Source organism: Emydura macquarii, unplaced genomic scaffold (assembly GCF_026122565.2).
Source record: "Emydura macquarii macquarii isolate MOO-44397 ecotype Brisbane River unplaced genomic scaffold, CSIRO-AGI_Emac_v2 contig_1483, whole genome shotgun sequence".
Classification (NCBI taxonomy): Eukaryota; Metazoa; Chordata; order Testudines; family Chelidae; genus Emydura; species Emydura macquarii.
The window spans coordinates 21,763,840-21,782,405 of record NW_027131620.1 but is presented as its reverse complement, the minus strand read 5'-3'; the positions used below and the strand labels follow the sequence as shown (position 1 = coordinate 21,782,405).

General features: G+C 43.6%; 1 protein-coding gene across 1 annotated transcript; it reads left to right on the top strand.

Moving 5' to 3' along the window:
- Positions 1–11,096: 11,096 nt before the first annotated feature.
- SRSF6 (serine and arginine rich splicing factor 6) lies at positions 11,097–16,531 on the top strand. Its single transcript, XM_067554426.1, has 6 exons — positions 11,097–11,329; positions 11,617–11,765; positions 13,563–13,696; positions 13,910–14,118; positions 14,551–14,634; positions 14,765–16,531. The coding sequence occupies exons 1-6, from the start codon at positions 11,223–11,225 to the stop codon at positions 15,126–15,128; spliced, it is 1,047 nt and encodes a 348-aa protein (XP_067410527.1). The 5' UTR covers positions 11,097–11,222; the 3' UTR covers positions 15,129–16,531.
- Positions 16,532–18,566: the final 2,035 nt, after the last annotated feature.

The following is an 18,566-nucleotide window of genomic DNA, read 5'->3' as shown; positions in this document are numbered from 1 at the left end:
TGGGTCAAATCGCTGGATCGGAATCTGGCTTTCTGTAATGACCTTATTAGAAACATAACTGGAAAGCATAGGTGTGGGAGAAGCATAGTAGAAATACTATCCAACTATTAACTGTAGCAGCACGGATGACTCCTTGAGACTCCCGTCTCTCTACAAACAGCTAGTGCATAATAAATGCATGATATGCGTATTTTATATTGTTTGCATGAGACGTTCGCATATGGTTATTTCCACTGCTGGCTAGGTCTGGGAAAAGACCATCAATTTCAAACAGAAGGCTCCTTCGACAACAGATTATAAAGAATAAGCAGTAGCCAAATATTTTTTCTCAGCAGAAAAGACAAATTAGATGATGTGATATTTTGTATTGGACTAACAATAAAGGGTCTAATAAAAGGTCACCAAGCCAATGATTTGTGTCTAACAGATTACGATTTATTACAGACTTCTTAGCCCTTATAGCAGGATATTAGAGCCTTTCACCCTTCAGAAGGAAAGGAAAGATTGATTGTAATTTTTTTTATGATCCTCCTCATACCTTCCATTATGCAAACTGCATTCAGACACAGTAATCTTATCTTTCTCTGTCTCTCTCTCTGAGTTTTAAGTACCCATGCGACATGCACCAAAGGTTTGCACTACAGGTCTGCAATTGATAGTTCTGCAGAGCAGAAGCCAATATTCGGCAAATGGCAGCCAGGGTTATATAACTAACTAACGTGCTGGTGTGATTCTCTGTGGCCTTCCCCAGGGGGAAGAAGCACATGTCCCTCTGGAGAAGGGCTATTGATTCATGGGGGCTGATTTCAATTTCACGTACACCAAGATAAACCAGCAGTAAGTGCATCAAAGTCAAGGGAATGAGACAGGTGTAAAAACAGTGGGACAGACCAGGGATATATCTGAGATGTGGCCAGAGTGCACTGCTCTACAGCTATTCTCTGCTTCCCAGGGTCTCTAGGGGACTCTAGGAAGCAGAGTATACATTAGAGAAGCTGTTCTAACTAACACCGGGGCCAGGCAAGCTCCTGGCTGAAGTGCACTTACAGGAAATGAGAACGAGGCCTCTCGGTTCTATTCCTAGCTCTGTCACGGGTTTCCTCTGTGATCTCAGGTAAATCAATCAGCCTCTCTGTACTTCATTATCGATGGTGGCAAGGTGTTTTGAGGTCTCCTGCTGGAAGGTACTGAAGGAGTGAGCAAAGCATGGTTATAATTAACTGGGGGGGGGACACAAAGACCCCAGAGGGCTGAAGGCATGCCCAGGACAGGTTGATCAGTGCAGATCGCCTTCTTGTTCTTCCCTAGCTGGTAGCCTGCCACACAAAGTATTTCAGTGATGTTCTGCCCTTCCTTTGCCTCCTCTCTTCTCTCCTCTTTTCTCCCTCTCTCCCTGATCTTCTTTTTGGTTGCTATGAACTGTTCTCTTTTGGGTAGTGGGATTCATTTCATCAGTCGGTCATATCGCAGGAGCGGTGACTTTAGTTTATCTGCTTTAGTGTGCCATGGATTGAAATCATCATGTTTGGGACAAGCATAGCATGACTACTAATCTGCTGCACCCTCTAATTTTTCCCTCCTCGCCCTCTCTCCTCTTTATGTGTTTACTTCCTGATGTCTTATAGCTATTATTGTCCTGACAAAGATGAGGATCTGGTCCTGAATATCCCTATATTATTGCACATGAGCCAGCACCTTTTTTTGCATGCACAAAAATAGACAGGCTGGAAAGTGTTGTAATTGTCTGTGTTCACTTGGTGCCAATATGGTTATGGATCATTAGCTTAATAGACCATTGTTTTTTCTTCCTTTCTAAAGACTCTTATGGGACATCCTCCCAAAAACTGAGCCAGAAAGAGATTAAATAAACAACAGCTGATAGTTCAGAGAAATCATGGCCAGAGAACCTTTTCCATTCAGAATTCATCTTCTTGTGGGAATCTGGAAGGAAATTCTATATGCGGGGGGCTAACAATCCGTCAGAGACTGAAATGAGCATCCTTACTCACCAAAAATCCTGTAGATTTCCTCAGAAAGATCTCTGCAGGCTAGCAAGGAAGCCCATGAAGGAATCGCAATCAGGTCTGGGAGTGTGGGCAGTGACAATTACCCTGATCATGAGTTAATTCAATTTAAACTAAATGGAAGGATAAACAAAAATATGTCTGCAACTAAGGTCCTTAATTTTAAAAGAGGAAACTTTAGAAATTAAGGGAATTAATTAGGGAAGTGGACTGGAATGAAGAATTCAAGGATCTGAATGTGGAGAAGGCTTGGAATGATTTTAAGTCAAAGTTGCAGAAACTATCTGAAGCCTGCATCCCAGGTGAGGGGAAAAAATTCACAAGGAAAGGGTTGCAGACCAAGCTGGATGAGCACGCATCTCAAACAGGTTATAAAGAGAAAGTAGAAAGCCTACACAGAATGGAGGAAGGGACGGATCAGCAAGGAAAGCTTACCTCTTGGAAGTTAGAAAGTGTGGGGGAAAAGTGAGAACTGGCAAAAGCAGGCAGAGTTGGACCTTGCAAAGGAAATTAAAACCACTAGTAACATTTTCTTTAGCTATATAAATAAATAGAAAAGAAGTAAAGAAGTGGGACCGCTAAATGCTGAGGATGGGATGGAGATTAAAGATAATCTAGGTGTGGACACCAACACCTGAACAAATACTTTCCCTCAGTTTTTAATAAGAGTAATGAGGAGCTAGCTTGTGGACGGTGGCAGGCTAGTTAATGGGAACAAGGATATGGAAGTAGAAATCATCACCACTAAAGTGGAAGTCAAACTCAAACAGCTTAATGGGAACAAGTTAGAGGGGCCTAGATAATCTTCATCCAAAAATATTAAAGGAACTGTCACATGAAATTGCAAGACCAATAGCAAGGATTTTTAATGACTCTGTAAACTCAAGGGTTGTACACTGTGACACAAGAACTGCAAATATAGTACCCTTATTTAAAAAGGAAAAAAAGTGATCTGGGAAACTACAGGCCCATTATTCTGACCTAAATTGTATGCAAGGTCTTAGGATAAATTTTGAAAGAGAAAGTAGTTAAAGACATAGAATTAAATAGTAATTGGGATAAAATTCAACATGGTTTTACAAAAGATAAATTGTGCCAGACCAACCTGATCTCTTTTTTTAGAAGATAACTGATTGATTACTGCATACTTGCATTATTTGCATATTTGCATTACTGAATATCAGTAAGGCATTTGATACAGTTCCACATGGGAAATTATTAGTTACATTGGAAAAGATGGGGATTAATATGAGTATTGAAAAGTGGGTAGGGAACTGATTAAAGGAGAGACTACAGTAGGTCATACTGAAAGGTGAGTTGGCAGGATGGAGGGAGGTTACTAATAGTGTTCCTCAGGGACTGGTCTTGGGACCAGTTTTATTTAACATTTTCATTAATGATCTTGGCACAAAAAGTGGGAGTGTGCTAATAAAATATGAACATAACACAAAATTGAGAGGAATTGTCAATATGAAGGATGACCAGAATATCATACAAGAAGATTTGGATGATCTTGAAAACAGAAGTAATAGAAATAGGATGAAATTTAATAGTGCAAAGTGCAAAGTCATGCACTTAGGGACTAACAACAAGAATTTTTGCTATAAACCGGGGATGAATCAGTTGGAAGCGACCGAGGAGAGGAAAGTCTTGGATGTATTGGTTCAATCACAGGATGACTATGAGCCGCCAATGGGATGCAGCTGTGAAAAAGGTTAATGCAATCCTAGGATGCATGAGGTGAGGTATTTCCACTAGATACAGGGAAGTGTTATTGCCCTTATACAAGACAATGGTGAGACCTCATCGGGAATACTGTGTGAAGTTCTGGTCTCCCATGTTTAAGAAAAATGAATTCAAACTGAACCAGATGCAGAGAAGGGCTCTGAGGATGATCAGAAGAATGGAAAACCTGCAGTGTGCGAGGAGACCTAAGGAGTAGGGCCCAAGCATAATTTTTTTGGGCCCAGTACAAACTTGTAACATGGGCCCTCTCCCACACACATACCACAATCCCTCATCCCATGCACACAATCTCATGAGCCATGAAAAAAGTTTGAATTCTGAAATTACCGTTACATAGGAATTTGGCTTGTTTAGCTTAACAAAACGAAGGCTGAGCAGAGATGTGATCGCTCTCTATAAATACCTCAGAGGAATAAATACCAGGAGCAGAGAGGAGTTATTTAAGTTAAGGGCCACTGTTGGCAGAAGAACAAATGGATATAAACTGGTCATCAATAAGTTTAGGCTTGATATTAGACGAAGGTTTCAAACTATCAGAGGAGTGAAGATTTGGAACAGCCTTCCAAGGGGAGTAGTGAGGGCAAAAAGCCTAATTTGTTTCAAGACTGAGTTTGACAAGTTTATAGAGGGGATGGTATGATGAGATTGCCTACAATGGCATATGGCCCATCTGTGACTGATATTAGCAAATATCTCCAATGGCCAGAGATGGGACACTAGATGGGGAGGGCTCTGAATTACTACAGAGAATACTTCCGTGTGTCTGGCTGGTGGATCTTGCCCTCATGGTCGGGGTCTAACTGATCACCGTGTTTGGGGTCAGGAAGGAATTTTCTCCCAGGTCAGATTGGTGGAAACCCTGGGGATTTCTTCACCTTCCTCTGCAGCATGGAGCACGGGTCATTCGCTAGTTTGAACTAGAGTAAATGGTGGATTCTCTGTAACTTCAGTAACTCAGCCAGAGGTTAAGGGTCTATTGCAAGAAAGCCATTAAGCAAATGCTTAACTTTCCATTCTAAGGCTTAACTTTAAGTACATGCTTAAGTGCTTTCTTGAACTGGGGCCTATGGAATCTACAGCAGGAAGTATTTAATTGAACTGTCTCATTTTATTGTTAGAATATGCCTTTTCTATGCCCTAGTCACTGGCCCAGAAAATTTCAGATAAATATTCATAAAATATTTTAAATCTGATGTTGAAACCAGTGAGTCATCCCCTCTTGTAGGGTATAGCTGGTGAAATAAATTTTATGAGTTAGGTCAAATCGTGTTATAGGTTGAGTTACAATCTCATTAAAACTGATGTGTGAATGCACCCTTCCCTTAAAATAGTTGTCATACATGATAATCTGCTTGCTGAAGGTAGAGATCTAAAAGAGAACAGGAATGACTTAAATAGAATTTCTGTAGATTGTAAAATCTATGGGACAGGATTATATTTTTGTTCTGTATCTATAAATTGCCTAATACAATAGGTCCCTGGTCCATGACTGGGGCTCCTACACACTATTAACACAGTATACATAAAAAATAGCAATAATAATACTTCGCCCAGTTCCCTTTTCGGACCAACAGCAGTTATTTCATAGCTTGCTGTCCAGACATGATGCCAATGTGACTGTGCACAGATATAAGACCACAGGATGTGACACGTGGAGGAGATAAGAGTGGGAGAACTCAGTTACCCTAGCTGTGCACACTTGGAGAGAATCATCTCCTGGGAAAGTACTTTATTGCAGGAACAGAATTAGAATAACCAGACCTCACACCGCCACAATTCCATTGACTTCAGCAGAGTTATTCCGTATTTACAACGGCATCAGAAAGATCACAAACACTTCCAGGGATGTTTTTCAAAAAAGCAAGTTTAAATAGGACTCTGCCTTTTTGGATATTTGTGCCTCTGACTAAATGCTCTACCTAGAATGCCAGCTTGTGTTTTGGGTTATTTTGATGAGCTGCTTCTGTTTATTTTGTTTCTTGATCTGCTAAAGACTTCATTACTGCAAATGAGCAATGTCCACATTTGTGCTGCCCAATAACCATTAGAATGAGGACTTTCCTGAACAATTATCTGTCACTATTCCATGCCTCATTTCTCATGCCTCTAATGAGTGCAGGGATACTCCCACCTGAGCCACCACTAGATCTCATGTACTCATTCTCCTCCATCTCCATAGATAGGGACAGATACAGCCCTCTGATGGTGCAGGAGGGGAGGCAGTTTGCACCTCCCATATTCTGGAATTGCTGGGGAAAAGCTCATTTTCAAAAACATGCCAGGAAAGCCCTTAGGGCTGCTGATGAGCTGCTGAAGGAAGCAGAATTGCAAGGATACAGGATTGCCCTGGCCACACCTCTTCTCACTTCGTGTGCTCCCCTCCTTCAGCCCACTTCTAAAATTGCCCCGTTTCAATTGATCTGGAAGATCACTTGTTCTGTGAGGGGGGAGGAGGAGGAGAGGTTTCTGCAGATGCAGAGCAGAGCTGACACAAGGCCCTGCTGCATTAGAGGAATTCACCAATGGGCCACATGGTCCTTTGCTGGCTACTTTGTGCAAATTAAGCTGATGCAAAGTGTTTGCTTTTGTGGGGTGAATTCTCCCAAGAGCCTCTTCCATGCTATTATGTAGAATACTACGTGTAAGGACTTTGAGGAGAGTTGTGGAGTAATGTACCACATGATCCTGGCTAGACATCTAAATACATGTCCATTCTAAGGCTGATCTGATAATCCAATGAAACCCATTAAACGTCAAAGGGCTACAGGATGGCACAGCGAATCTTCTGCAGTCTCCTTGAGCACTGGACTGCTTGGGAATAGAGTGTGCCTCTCAGATCTTTATAGGCAGCTGCACTACACCCCCTACTAGTGTTGGTGGCTAAGTTATCCCATAAACAAAAATGTTTCCAAGTGACAACGTATGAAAAAAGACAACAAGCCTTTAAGCTAACAGACAGAATTGCATAGTCACAAGTCTTCCTTCCACAGAGTGAAAAATATTCGTAGTATGGATAAAATCTCCCAATGCTAAATTGTCCATTACGTGGGAGAGGGATAGTTCACATACTGCCTGTTACAGTTTATGAATCAGGCACTTTCTGGAATCAGAAAAATGTAGTCTTGGAGATTGCTGCTTCTCCAAAACAACTCAGCAATTAGTTTGGTACAGATTAACTGAGGGAACTGAGCAACATTGTGAAGATTTGAAGGCACTTGTCGGAGCCTCTGGTGGGTTATATTAGTGATGTTAATGCTCTCAGGAGAGTCATAATGAAGAATTAGGAACATATGAGGCTTACATTTCATGTGGATAAAGCTGGGAAATCTCAGTGTAGGAGCAAAGGGTTTGTTTGTTTTTTTTAATATTTTAAAATTTTGTGGGGAAAAAGGACATTTCTCTTTATTGAATATTTGGAACATGGAGGCAGAGGGAGCTGAGGCAATAATAGTGACACTTGGTATTATGAGACAGTGCTGCTGGGAAGAGGAAAGCAGGCTGATGTGCTGGTTTTATTATATTGTGAGAAGGATGTTATTGTTAAAGGGAAGAGGGAATGTGATAACTGTAAGTTCTTCAGGGCAGGCACAATGACTACTTTTGTGTTTGTACAGCACCTAACACAACAGGAGCCCAGCAGCACCCAGACCTGGTAGGTGTTTTACGGACAAATTAGAAAATGAGGTCCCTGCCCTGATGAATTTGGAGTCTTAATAAATGGCTGTCCCTGTAAAGAAAGTCTGGAAGATTCCTTCAAACTTCAGAAGAATTTTTAGTTGACCCCAGTACCACATGCAGTGAAAAAACACCCTCTTCTGCATCTCGTTATGGGAGACACAGGAAAAAATGTATTTTTACCTAGATCATTTTATGGCACTCATCACCATAATAGCTAAGGGCCTAGCAACCACTAATGTATTTAAGCTCACAACATCCTTGTGAGGTAGGTATTTATTATCACCCTTTTGCAGATTGGGAAACTAAGATGCAGAAAGGTGAAGTGACTTGCCCACGGTTACGCAGCAGGTCAGCAGAAGAGGTGGGAAAAGCTCCCATGAGTTGCACTCTCGTGCCTTCACACAAGACCTTCTTATCCTTTCTATAAACTATTTGGAGCAGTGAGCTTTGGGCTGTCTGTAATGAACAGGAGAAAGTGCAGAATAAAGGGTTCCAGCCATTTCTGTGGCAGCTAGAAGTGACAATTGGGATCAAGCAGTTGAGAATGACAGTTGGGAGTGGAGAACTTGGGTGGGCATTTGGGGCTGGGCAAGCATCTGCTGTGTAGTAGGGGTGACAGTTGCGAGTATGTGACATTCTATACCTCAAAGTTGCACCCTGGAGCCACCATATTCACCACTACGATATGGTTTTGATACATTCTGTACAAAATAGGCCTTATGAGGTCTCATTTTAAAAGACTTGATCAGCTGAACATTAAAATCCTGTTGGTTTGTGTGTGCTACCATTATATGTGAAGTTATAAAGTATTGCAATATGTGTTACTGAAATGTGATATGAGATTGGGAGACGTCCACAGCCAACCTTTCAAATACAACAAAGGACCAGCCAGACATACGTTGATGGCCTATTAAAGGAAATCCACTCTCCCAATGGCCATCCCAGAGACTTCTCAGAAAGAGCACGTAGGCAATGGAGACTGCCTGTCCAATGGGGCTGCCTAACCCCAGGTCACAGCACGAATTTTTCTAGCAGCTGGGAGAAGATATATAAAGAGAGACACTTGGCGTCTCTCTCCACCCCCATCTCAACACTTGGAAGAAAGTCTGTAAGACAAAGACTTGGAGCTAGGGAGATTGGTCTCAGGCTGGAAAGGAAGTCCAGTCTGTGTAATGAGGAGCTGTAACTTGCTTGTACCATCTGTCAAGTTAGACACAGTGTGATTCAAATCCTGATTAGTCTGTAGAACTCAGACTGCGTGTTTACTTTTTATTTTCTTAAGGTAATTACTCTGACCTTTATGCCTACTGCTTATAATCACTTAAAATCTCTGTCTATAGTTAATAAACCTGTTTTATATTTTACCTAAAACAGTGGGTTTTGGTTGAAGTGCTTGGGAAATGTCAGCTCAGGTTACAAAGGCTAGTGTGGGGGAGTGAGGGAGTGGCAAACTAATGAACTTGCACTGCCCAGAGGAGACTTGAGCAATGTAAGACATACAGTCCTGGGGTGTAGGGCTGGAGCTGGGGTGAATTGGCTGGAGCCACTCTATTGATGGTAAATGAATGACTGGGAAATCAATCATGCAACTCAGTTGGGTGTGTCCCTGCCTGTGGATGTCTGTATCAGTGCAGAGCTTGTCAGAGGTTTGCAGCTTGACATCATCAGCATCCCAGTGTTAGAGGCAGCCCAGGTTGGTGTGTTTGGAGAGCTCAACAGTCCCACAGTCCACGTTGCACCCCAGGGACTCCATCATAGAATGGGCAGTTGATTATGAAGCTATTGGGGATGACAGTTGATTATTGGTCAATTGGGGCAGTGGATTATGGGTCAATTGGACAGCACAGATTATTTAAGAAAGTGTAGTGAGAGCAGCAGTGCCCCAACTGGGGAAAGAGTCAGGGAATCGGGATCGGTCAGTGATTAAGGAGCTGGGTAAAATGTGTGAGAACAATCTCTCATGGAGGCAAAAGAGCTGATGGCAGAAAAAGGGCTGCAGCAATGAAACCAGGAGAGTGCGCCAGATTGGGGACAGGCCACCAGACTGAGAATTCCCTCAGGAATGATGATCCAGTTCCTGGTCTCTAAAGCCCTTCACTTATAGTTGTCAATGTTTCTATGGCTGGTCCATAGCTGTGCCTGCACAGCTTTGTATCCCCAGAGGCCCAGGAGATCTAATATTTTCTGTCTATTCCAGGGCAGGGCACATCTGGAGCATGTAGCTTGCATGGGCAGCTGCTCACAAGAATGGACAGCTGCTGCTAGGTATGCTTGCCAATCTGGACAATCAGGAAAAGGAATGTCGAAAATTTGCAGGACTTGAACGGGGAGGAAGGACTTCTGGTCTCGGTGACCTCTGGGCAGTGGAGCTCATAATTGTGACCAGCATGGTTATCAACATCACCCAGGGACCTGGTGTTTCTATGCCCTAGTCCACACTCACCTGGCGATTCGGTGGCAGTCGATGGGAGTTATGCAAACTACGCAGAGTAACTTCTGTAAATCACGTCGACTGCTGTGCTTCCCTTCTGCGCGGTGTCTACACTGCGCTGCGCACACAGGAACAGCGTTCCCATCGACGCAGGTCTACGCTACTTGAGGAGGTGGTTTTACTTAGTCGACTTCCTGATCGATTGAGTGGGTCTACACTGACCGCTCAATCAATCCAGAAAGATGGATCTGGCAGCAGCGAATTTGCTGCCATCAGTATAGACATGGCCTATGCCAGCATAATGGTGCACTTACAGTGGTGGGAGACAAATTTAAGCGTAGACACATGTACCAATAGGTCAGTGCAAGGCAGCTTCCATCAATCTCACTTTGTAGTGTAGCCTAGGCCCCAGAGAGGTGGATTACCTACAGCACTGCTGAAATGACTGTTTACATGAAAGCACTGCAACTATGGCATTGTAGTATTTGAAGTGCAGATGCAGCCTGGCACAGGAACAACACATGCCCTGTATATGTAGACACAGCCTGGCACATGCCCTGTAAGTACGGACAGAGCCAAACACAGGAAGGCACACACCCCATAAGAATAGATGCAGCCTGGCACTGGATGGCGCACACCCTGTAAGTGCAGACGCAGCCTGGCCAGGAACAGCACCCGCCCTGTACATGTAGACACAGCCTAGCACACGCCCCGTAAGTACAGACACAGCTGAGCACAGGATGGCACACACCCTGTAAGTGCAGAAGCAGCCTGGCAAGGCCCTGTAAGTGTAGATGCAGCCTGGCACACGCCTTGTAAGTGCAGACAGCCCGGCACACGCCCTCTAAGTGTAGATGCAGCCTGGCACGCACCCTGTAAGTGCAGACAGAGCCTGGCACAGAAACGGCACACGCTTTTACAGACATTAGCGGCAACACTCCCACAGCAACCCCACACCGCCACCTGGGCTAAGCAGCGCGCAGTGAGGAAGACAGGATGGTGGGGAGAAAAGGGGATAGTTCTGCGCAAGCGCAGGAGCAGCTCTCAGGATGCGCGAGGAAAGTATGCGCAGACGAACCGCTTCCCCAAGCGATGTGAAAATGTGCAAAGAGCTCTGCGCATGTGCAGAGAAAGCGTTTTCCTTCCCCCTCCCCCCAACTTTAGAGGCGCTTCGGCGCGCAGCACGTTTTCCGTAGTGACGTATAGGTCTACGCCCCGCCCCCGTTATAAAAGCGTGCGCGGGCGGCGGGCGCCATTGTGCTGTGGAGCAGGCCGCGCGCGCGGGTTCCCGACCGCAGCACCGTGACCGAGCTCCCTGCCGGTCTCCCCTCTGCCCCGCCGAGATGCCGCGCGTCTACATCGGACGCCTCAGCTACCACGTCCGGGAGAAGGACATCCAGCGCTTTTTCAGCGGCTACGGCCGCCTGCTCGAGGTCGATCTCAAGAACGGGTGAGGCGGGGGACAGGCGGGCGGGCCGGCGGTGACGGGGCCCCGAGAGGAGAGAGCGGCCCCGTCGTGAGCCGGCCTCTGGCGGGGCGGGGGGCAGAGGTCGGAGCCCGGCGGGCCCGCGACTGCCGCGTGGCGCCGCGTTCAAAATGGCGGCGGTGGGGGGGCGGGGAGCGGGGCCGCTGCGGCCGGGCTGGCTCCATTGTCCCGCCGCGCGAGGAGCCGCCTCGTTCCCGCTCCGCGGCAGCGGAGCCTCGCGCGCTCTGACAGCCGATCTCTGCCCCCTACAGCTACGGGTTCGTGGAATTCGAGGACTCGCGCGACGCCGACGATGCCGTTTACGAGCTGAACGGCAAAGATCTGTGCGGGGAGCGGGTGATCGTGGAGCACGCCCGAGGACCCCGCCGGGACAGGGACGGGTACAGCTACAGCAGCCGCAGTGAGTACAGCTCCTCCTTGCCCCGGAGCGGAGCCTGGCGGGGGGCAGGGAGCGGAGCGGAGGGGGACGGTCACTGCTGCATTGGCCCTTCTGCGGAGGGGTGCTGGGTGCGTGGGACCCGATCCCCTGGGGGTGCGGGGGGGGTGACAGTGACCATCTGACCAGGCATGGTGTGCTTGGCTATTGGGGTACTCCTTGTGCAACGCTGGCTGCAGGATGACCTGCCAAGCTTTGCTTTACACACCTCGTTAATAGCACATGCCTTGCGCTTTAGGTACCCTATAATAGAGCTGCACTTTTCAGTACCTGTAATTGCATACGAAGCAGATTGGGGGGACAGTTTTATTTGCAAAGCTTAATTGTAGTAAGGGTTTCTTGCTCTTAATTAGCAGAGGTTGGTTATATTAATTTAAATATTGGGGAGCTTTTAAATGAAAAGTTAATACCTGGGTATGTTAGAAGCACTCAGCTGCAAACTTTAATGTGAGTGTTTCAAGTGAATATACAGAAGTTAGTAGGGGTGGAGTTGGGGGGGACAGGTTGTCTTCAGACAGATTGTAGGAAATATGGGAAATGCTGTAAAAAGGGAAGAGCTCATTTTGTGTAGTTCTTGCTATACAGTTTCAAGCTGAATCTAGTTTAATTGGCCTGGTACTGCAATTTAAGGGTAGTAAATTTGATAATCTTTCAGCAAACTCTGGATCAGTGATTCTCAGACCTCAGTGGTTCAGGAGCCAAATTAGAGATCAACATTACCCAAAAGAGCCACAGTCATGTAAATTCATTGTTTCATTTACTATATTAATATATATGCATATTTAAATAGTATGATGGGAAATATTTAGTGTTTATTTATTTTACATATATAATATTGTCATAGCAAATGACTGACCATATATTTTTTTCACTACAATTGGTTAATAATGTAGTGAAAGCATCCTGATTGGTTAATAATTAAATCATACAATGTTTTAATATCATGTGCTACAAAAGAGCTGCAGGAGACACATTAAAGAGCCACCTGCAGCTCAAGAGCCTTAATCTGAGTATCACTGCTCTAGATGCTTGTGGGTGGCTGGGTGGGAATCTGTATTTTACAAGTTTTTAAAAATTCAAATGTATGTTGTTTAAAATTGTTGCATGTTCAATTCAAACTTTTTAACAAGTCCTTGATGTTTCAATTTAAAAGTGACCAGTGGGGCTGAGGCTGTGTCCACTGAGGCTAAGATGACTGCCTTTCCTGATTGGCCATGGCTTTTCCATACATTGTGTGACCCTTGCCCTATGACCCTTTGGCTGACCTTACCGGAAGCCATGACGACAGCAGCCTTTTGCCATTAGACGCAGGGTGATGGTGAGGATTCCAAGGGTTAGACAAAACTGGTTAAACTGAACTAGGTGACTGTTACCTTGCGTGTTTTGTGGCCAACCACCAAAAACCTCATACTGTGATGTAAGTACTTAGTGTAACTAGTAAACGTTTTTGTAAAATGTAGAAATGCATGTAATCAGTTAAGTTTTATATTTTACAATGTTCTGTAAAATAAAACTTAGCAAGGTAAATTTAATAAAGGAGCAGTCACTCTCTAACAGATCTTAGGAGCACAGACTTGTAGGATTTTAGTCTGTTTGATTTGCCATTAATATAGATCGTGGCAAAATTGCAACTTTGTTGGAGGTTTAGAAAGATAAAGTCCTACTCCAGTAAATATAATCTGTGTTTAACTAACTTTTTCAGAAAATTTAGCTGCCTTCATATTATGAGTCAATCTAACTTTGTTTCTTTGCACGATAAAGGTGGGGGTGGTGGAGGCGGTGGATATAGCAGTCGGAGACAATCAGGAAGAGATAAATATGGACCACCTGTTCGTACAGAATACAGACTGATTGTTGAAAACCTTTCCAGTCGTTGTAGTTGGCAGGATTTGAAAGTATGTATTAATGTGAAATCTCTTAATAGAGCCACTTTTGACTAGCAAAAAGCAATGCATGATTTGATTTTAATGTGCATGTTTTGAAATGTGTTCAGGCATAGCTGTTTACACAGTTAGAGTTCTGTACATCCGTTCAGACTTGACTTATTCTGACATCATTGCACTGCAGAGACATGAAATGGTTATGTAACACTTCATCTACTTTCTAAGGATTTCATGAGGCAAGCTGGTGAGGTAACCTATGCGGATGCTCACAAAGAACGCACAAATGAAGGGGTAATTGAATTCCGGTCTTACTCTGACATGAAGCGTGCTTTGGACAAATTGGATGGCACAGAGATAAATGGCAGGAAGATCAGGCTGGTTGAAGACAAGCCACGGACAAGCCATAGGCGATCTTATTCTGGCAGCAGGTCAAGGTAACTTTGAAACTCTTGCTCTTTATAGCAAAGACTTATTCTCTCTAATGAGAGAGGGCCTGTTGTATGTACTCTTAACATTAAGAGTAATCATTACCTTTATAATTTGTTGATGCTTCAGGGATAAGATGACTCCCAGGGGTCTGGAAGGAATGTTTTTCCATGATGTAACATTGCATAGTTGACCAGGTGCATTATGGGGAGGACGTTTCACCTTCCTCTGAAACATCAAGTATAGGCCACTGACAGATGGTATTCTGGACCTAGATGGACCAATGATCTGCTCTGGTATGGCCACTCCTGTTGCTAAAAATTCTTCATTGTAAGACACTTTGGCTGTGCTAAAGTAAGGGGGGAGCAGGACATACCAGGCTAAAAAAAATCTTTGAAATTGGTGTAGAATGTCACAGGTACCTTTTGAAATGTCACCAGGTCACGATCTAGAAGAAGGTCACGAAGCAGAAGTCGTAGGAGTAGCCGCAGTAGGTCCCGTAGTGCCTCAAAAAGCCGCTCGCGGTAAGTAACTTGTGTGTTTAATGGTGCTTTCTGTTAATCCAGGGATTATTACTTTTAGTTGGTAACTGTATATAGAACTGGTATGCTGCATTTCAGTTCATGTCGAATAAAGATTGTGTTTTTTTTAAAGATCTAAATCTAGGTCACGAAGCAAAGATCGTTCACGTTCCAGATCTAAAAGCAGGAAGTCTAGGTCAAAGAGCAAATCTAAACCCAAGTCCGACCGGGGCTCCCGCTCCCGCAGCAGATCCAAGGCGAAATCTGAGAAGTCTCACAGCAGGTCTAGGTCCATGTCTCGGTCTCCCAAAGAAAATGGTAAAGGAGAGGCTAAATCTAAATCCAGATCAAGGAGTAAGTCTCGTTCCAAATCACCACCTCAGCAGCCACCTGCCAAGGCTCGCTCTGAGTCACCACCCAAAAGAGCTGCGTCAAGGTCCCGCTCCAGATCTCACTCAAAATCTCGCTCACGATCAAGATCTAGTTCAAGAGATTAAGACTAGAACTCTCCTCTTACTTTGCACACTCTTAAGGAACATTTTCCTACTTGCCAGGCCATTAGTCTTTTATGTTAGTACTTAAGAAGTTGGTTTCTTCTCTTGCAGAAGCAAATGGCCTGAGAACCAAGTAATGAGGCATAAAGGTTTGATTCGTATCTAAATTTGATGAAAAGATGAGGTTGTGTAGAAGTGTACAAAGCAGGAAAAGCCCCCTTTTTGTAGAAATTAAGCTAAACTTTTAATTTTATAGCATTTCAGCAGGAATAACTTATCTGCTGTTTGGGTGGAAAGTGGTTTTTTATATTAAAAATACTCTTGAGTATGAGGCTTAAGTTCAGGCATTTTGAGAACATTATTTTTCCTAATTGTTTCACTGTTTTAAAATTATGGACTTCAGTAGTTTAATGGGTTATGGCTTGCTACCAGAGGCATGAGAGCCTTGTTGAACAGGTCAGTATAGATGCAGTAGCTATCTTAATTTGTGGAAGCAGAATGTGAACTGGATGTATGGTTAACATAAAACTAGGCAAATTTCAGATCAGCAATAAACTCAGTTTGGAGCACTTCATTTGTGCTATATCCCCAGCTTGCCAAAAGTAAGGCCTACATCTACATTAGAACAGCACAGCTGTACGGCTGCAGCTGCCCTGCTGTAAGGTCTCCCGTGTAGCCGCTCTATGTGAGGGGAGAGAGCTCTCCTGCCAGCATAATTAAACCACCCCCAATGAGCGGCGGTAGAACTGTCCACACTGGCACTTTTGTCAGAGAAACTTATGTCAGTCAGGTGTGGTTTTTTCACACTCCAACAAAAGTGCTAGTGTACGCAAAGCCTAAATTGTTTCTTTTCCCCTTCCCCATAATAATTGTATTAAAAGCTAATAAAGGTATTACTCCATAGCCTGACATGATGCAGTATTGCCTAAACTCATAAGTAACTAAGTTCAAATAATGAAAATAATGTGACTTGTTTAGTTCGCTTGAATTCCAGGTGACACTCAGACACAGTGGTGTCTTTGTGGATGTGGTCCATGTCACTAGTGTCTTGTATTGTTTGCAGGTCTCTAAATATTTGCCTATTGGGTATATAAAATTGAGTAAAGCTTCCCCTATGATTCATTTAACACCCACTTCACTTCAAAATATGAGAACCACAATCCTATTATGTATGAATCTCAACCTACGGGATCTTAATGTACTGGAGCTAGAGTTCTAGTCTTAACAGAAGGCTTTGCTAAACCAGAATTGCCAATTCACTTAAATTGTGGAGTAGAATCCATCCCCAAAATCCCCTTTATAGCTAAATTGATTTTTGTAACATGCAATAGCAAACATTAGAACTGCCTTGTAATCTTTATACAATGTGTAGTTTTACTTGTATAAAATTAAATCAGTGACTCAAACTCTCGTGCTCTTATTACAGTATAACTTAATTCTTTTCTGGCTATATTGTGTTGGATCCATCTCTGACAAACTTTGTGACTTCTGGGGTAGATATTTGCTGGGATATTTGCTCATCGGGTCTCTTTAACACAAATGAAATGTGGCAGGAAATACTGTAGTTTATTACACAAGGAATTGATCTTCCACCAGCGTAACATTTGGTCTCTAAGCTCCTTGATTGAGAATATTTTAATTTTGGGCAGGGATAAGCATTCAGAAGCCTTCCCTTATGTGAGTGCATCTTGCACCTGTATATCGGTCCATGCTGTTTATTTTGTAGGCATAAACGACACCTGCAAACAAGGCGGATTTCAGCGTGGTTGAAATTATACCCCTTTAACAAAACCATTTGACTTAATAGATCTTGAAATAGCATTTGTATGCTTTGGTAAGATAGCACTGTATGTCAGTGAGGCAAATTATTTCTTTTAGTACAGTGATTCTCAGTTGAGGTGTGATGTTTTGTGGGCAGCAGGGGGATGTGACAAGCTGCCTCATGAGGTCTCAGTGGGGTGACTGGGCCAAATTTCCATGAGTGGCATTGTAACCTGGAGCATGGGGTTGCAATGCCTGCCAGCATTCTTTGTTGCTGAAATTGAGAAACATTGCCCTGAACTTTGTGGATCTTTATGGTTAAGGTATGTGCCTGTAAAAGGTTGCCTAGCCTATGCACAGTTAGCCAGTAGGATCAAATGATTGATTTATTTAAAGTAGAATCCCCTTTGTTGGAATCAGTGGCCCCATTTCCATCTAGATTACATTGGAGAGTCCCATTTTGTAAGAGGGGGCTGGACACAGCTCCAAGTTTAAAAAAAAAAGTTGAGAACCCATGTTCTAGTAGAAAGTTGCAACATGCTCTTGCCAGATGTAGCAGACTAGTCACTCTGAAGCAAAGGAACATCTACTGAGTTACCTTTTAGTACTAAATTATTTCAGATGTTGCAGATGAAGTGTCAAGTTGGATTTGGCTATAAGCAGCACCCCAAGTGTACTCTGAAATACAGTGGAATTTGCTTCCACAGTTACATCCTTGTCACAGAATTGTTCCATGATCTCAGCTTGTAATAAAGAATATGTGGTTTCTCCCTTTTGGTTGCAAAGAGAATCTTGAAGAGATAGGGCATCTTTGCTACAGGTCAGGTCTAGAAAGTCTTAAAAATGTCGATCGGTGCTGTATTCTAGCATTCCTACCGTTGCACTAGCCATTTGAGCTCCACTTGTACTATCAACACATTGCTCGGATTGTCAGTATAGATCAGTCCTTAGTCTGCCAACAGCCTGACACTTGTGTGTTTAACGGTAGACCCTGAAGACAACATACACAAACTTGAACTATTTCACAGCTCATTATTTTGGCAGAAACATCCACCTAGTGTGCGTTTCCCACAAACCTGCTGTCTCCCACACCTCCCCCAGGCATCTAGCTGCCAGCCCTAGCTTCCCACTGACTACAACACAGCTAAGCATGCTTGGTATGAACACCTATCTCACAATGTGAGAACCGTGACATTAAATGTGATATCAAAGAACCTAATCCAAAGGCTGTAGTAGTGTATTCATATTTAGTTAAATTTTCCATTTTTAATGTCGATGAAGCTGCAGTGGAACTTCCATTCCGCTGCACAAGAATTGTGTGGAATCCAGAGCCCTTGCCATAGAACTGAATTCCAGCTTGCGGTGGAGTATGTGGAAGGCCTTGATGTGTATACCTTATGTTACTGCATAAACTTAAAATATGCTATGTCAACTGCGCTGGTGTCCTTTCTCTGTTTTAACTTAGTGGAAATTTCTCATTCCTACCGGAACTCACATCGTAGCTAAATGTGAACTGTGCTATAGTATTATAATTAGTGTCTTAGGGCAAGTTTTTGGTCACGGATAAGGGTAAATGTTTCTCTATAATTCATGCCAGAAAAGATATGATCTGTCAGACATATGTGTATCTGGACTTTAAACATTGAGTGAAGATGATCTAATAGCAGAAGTTTGTGCCCC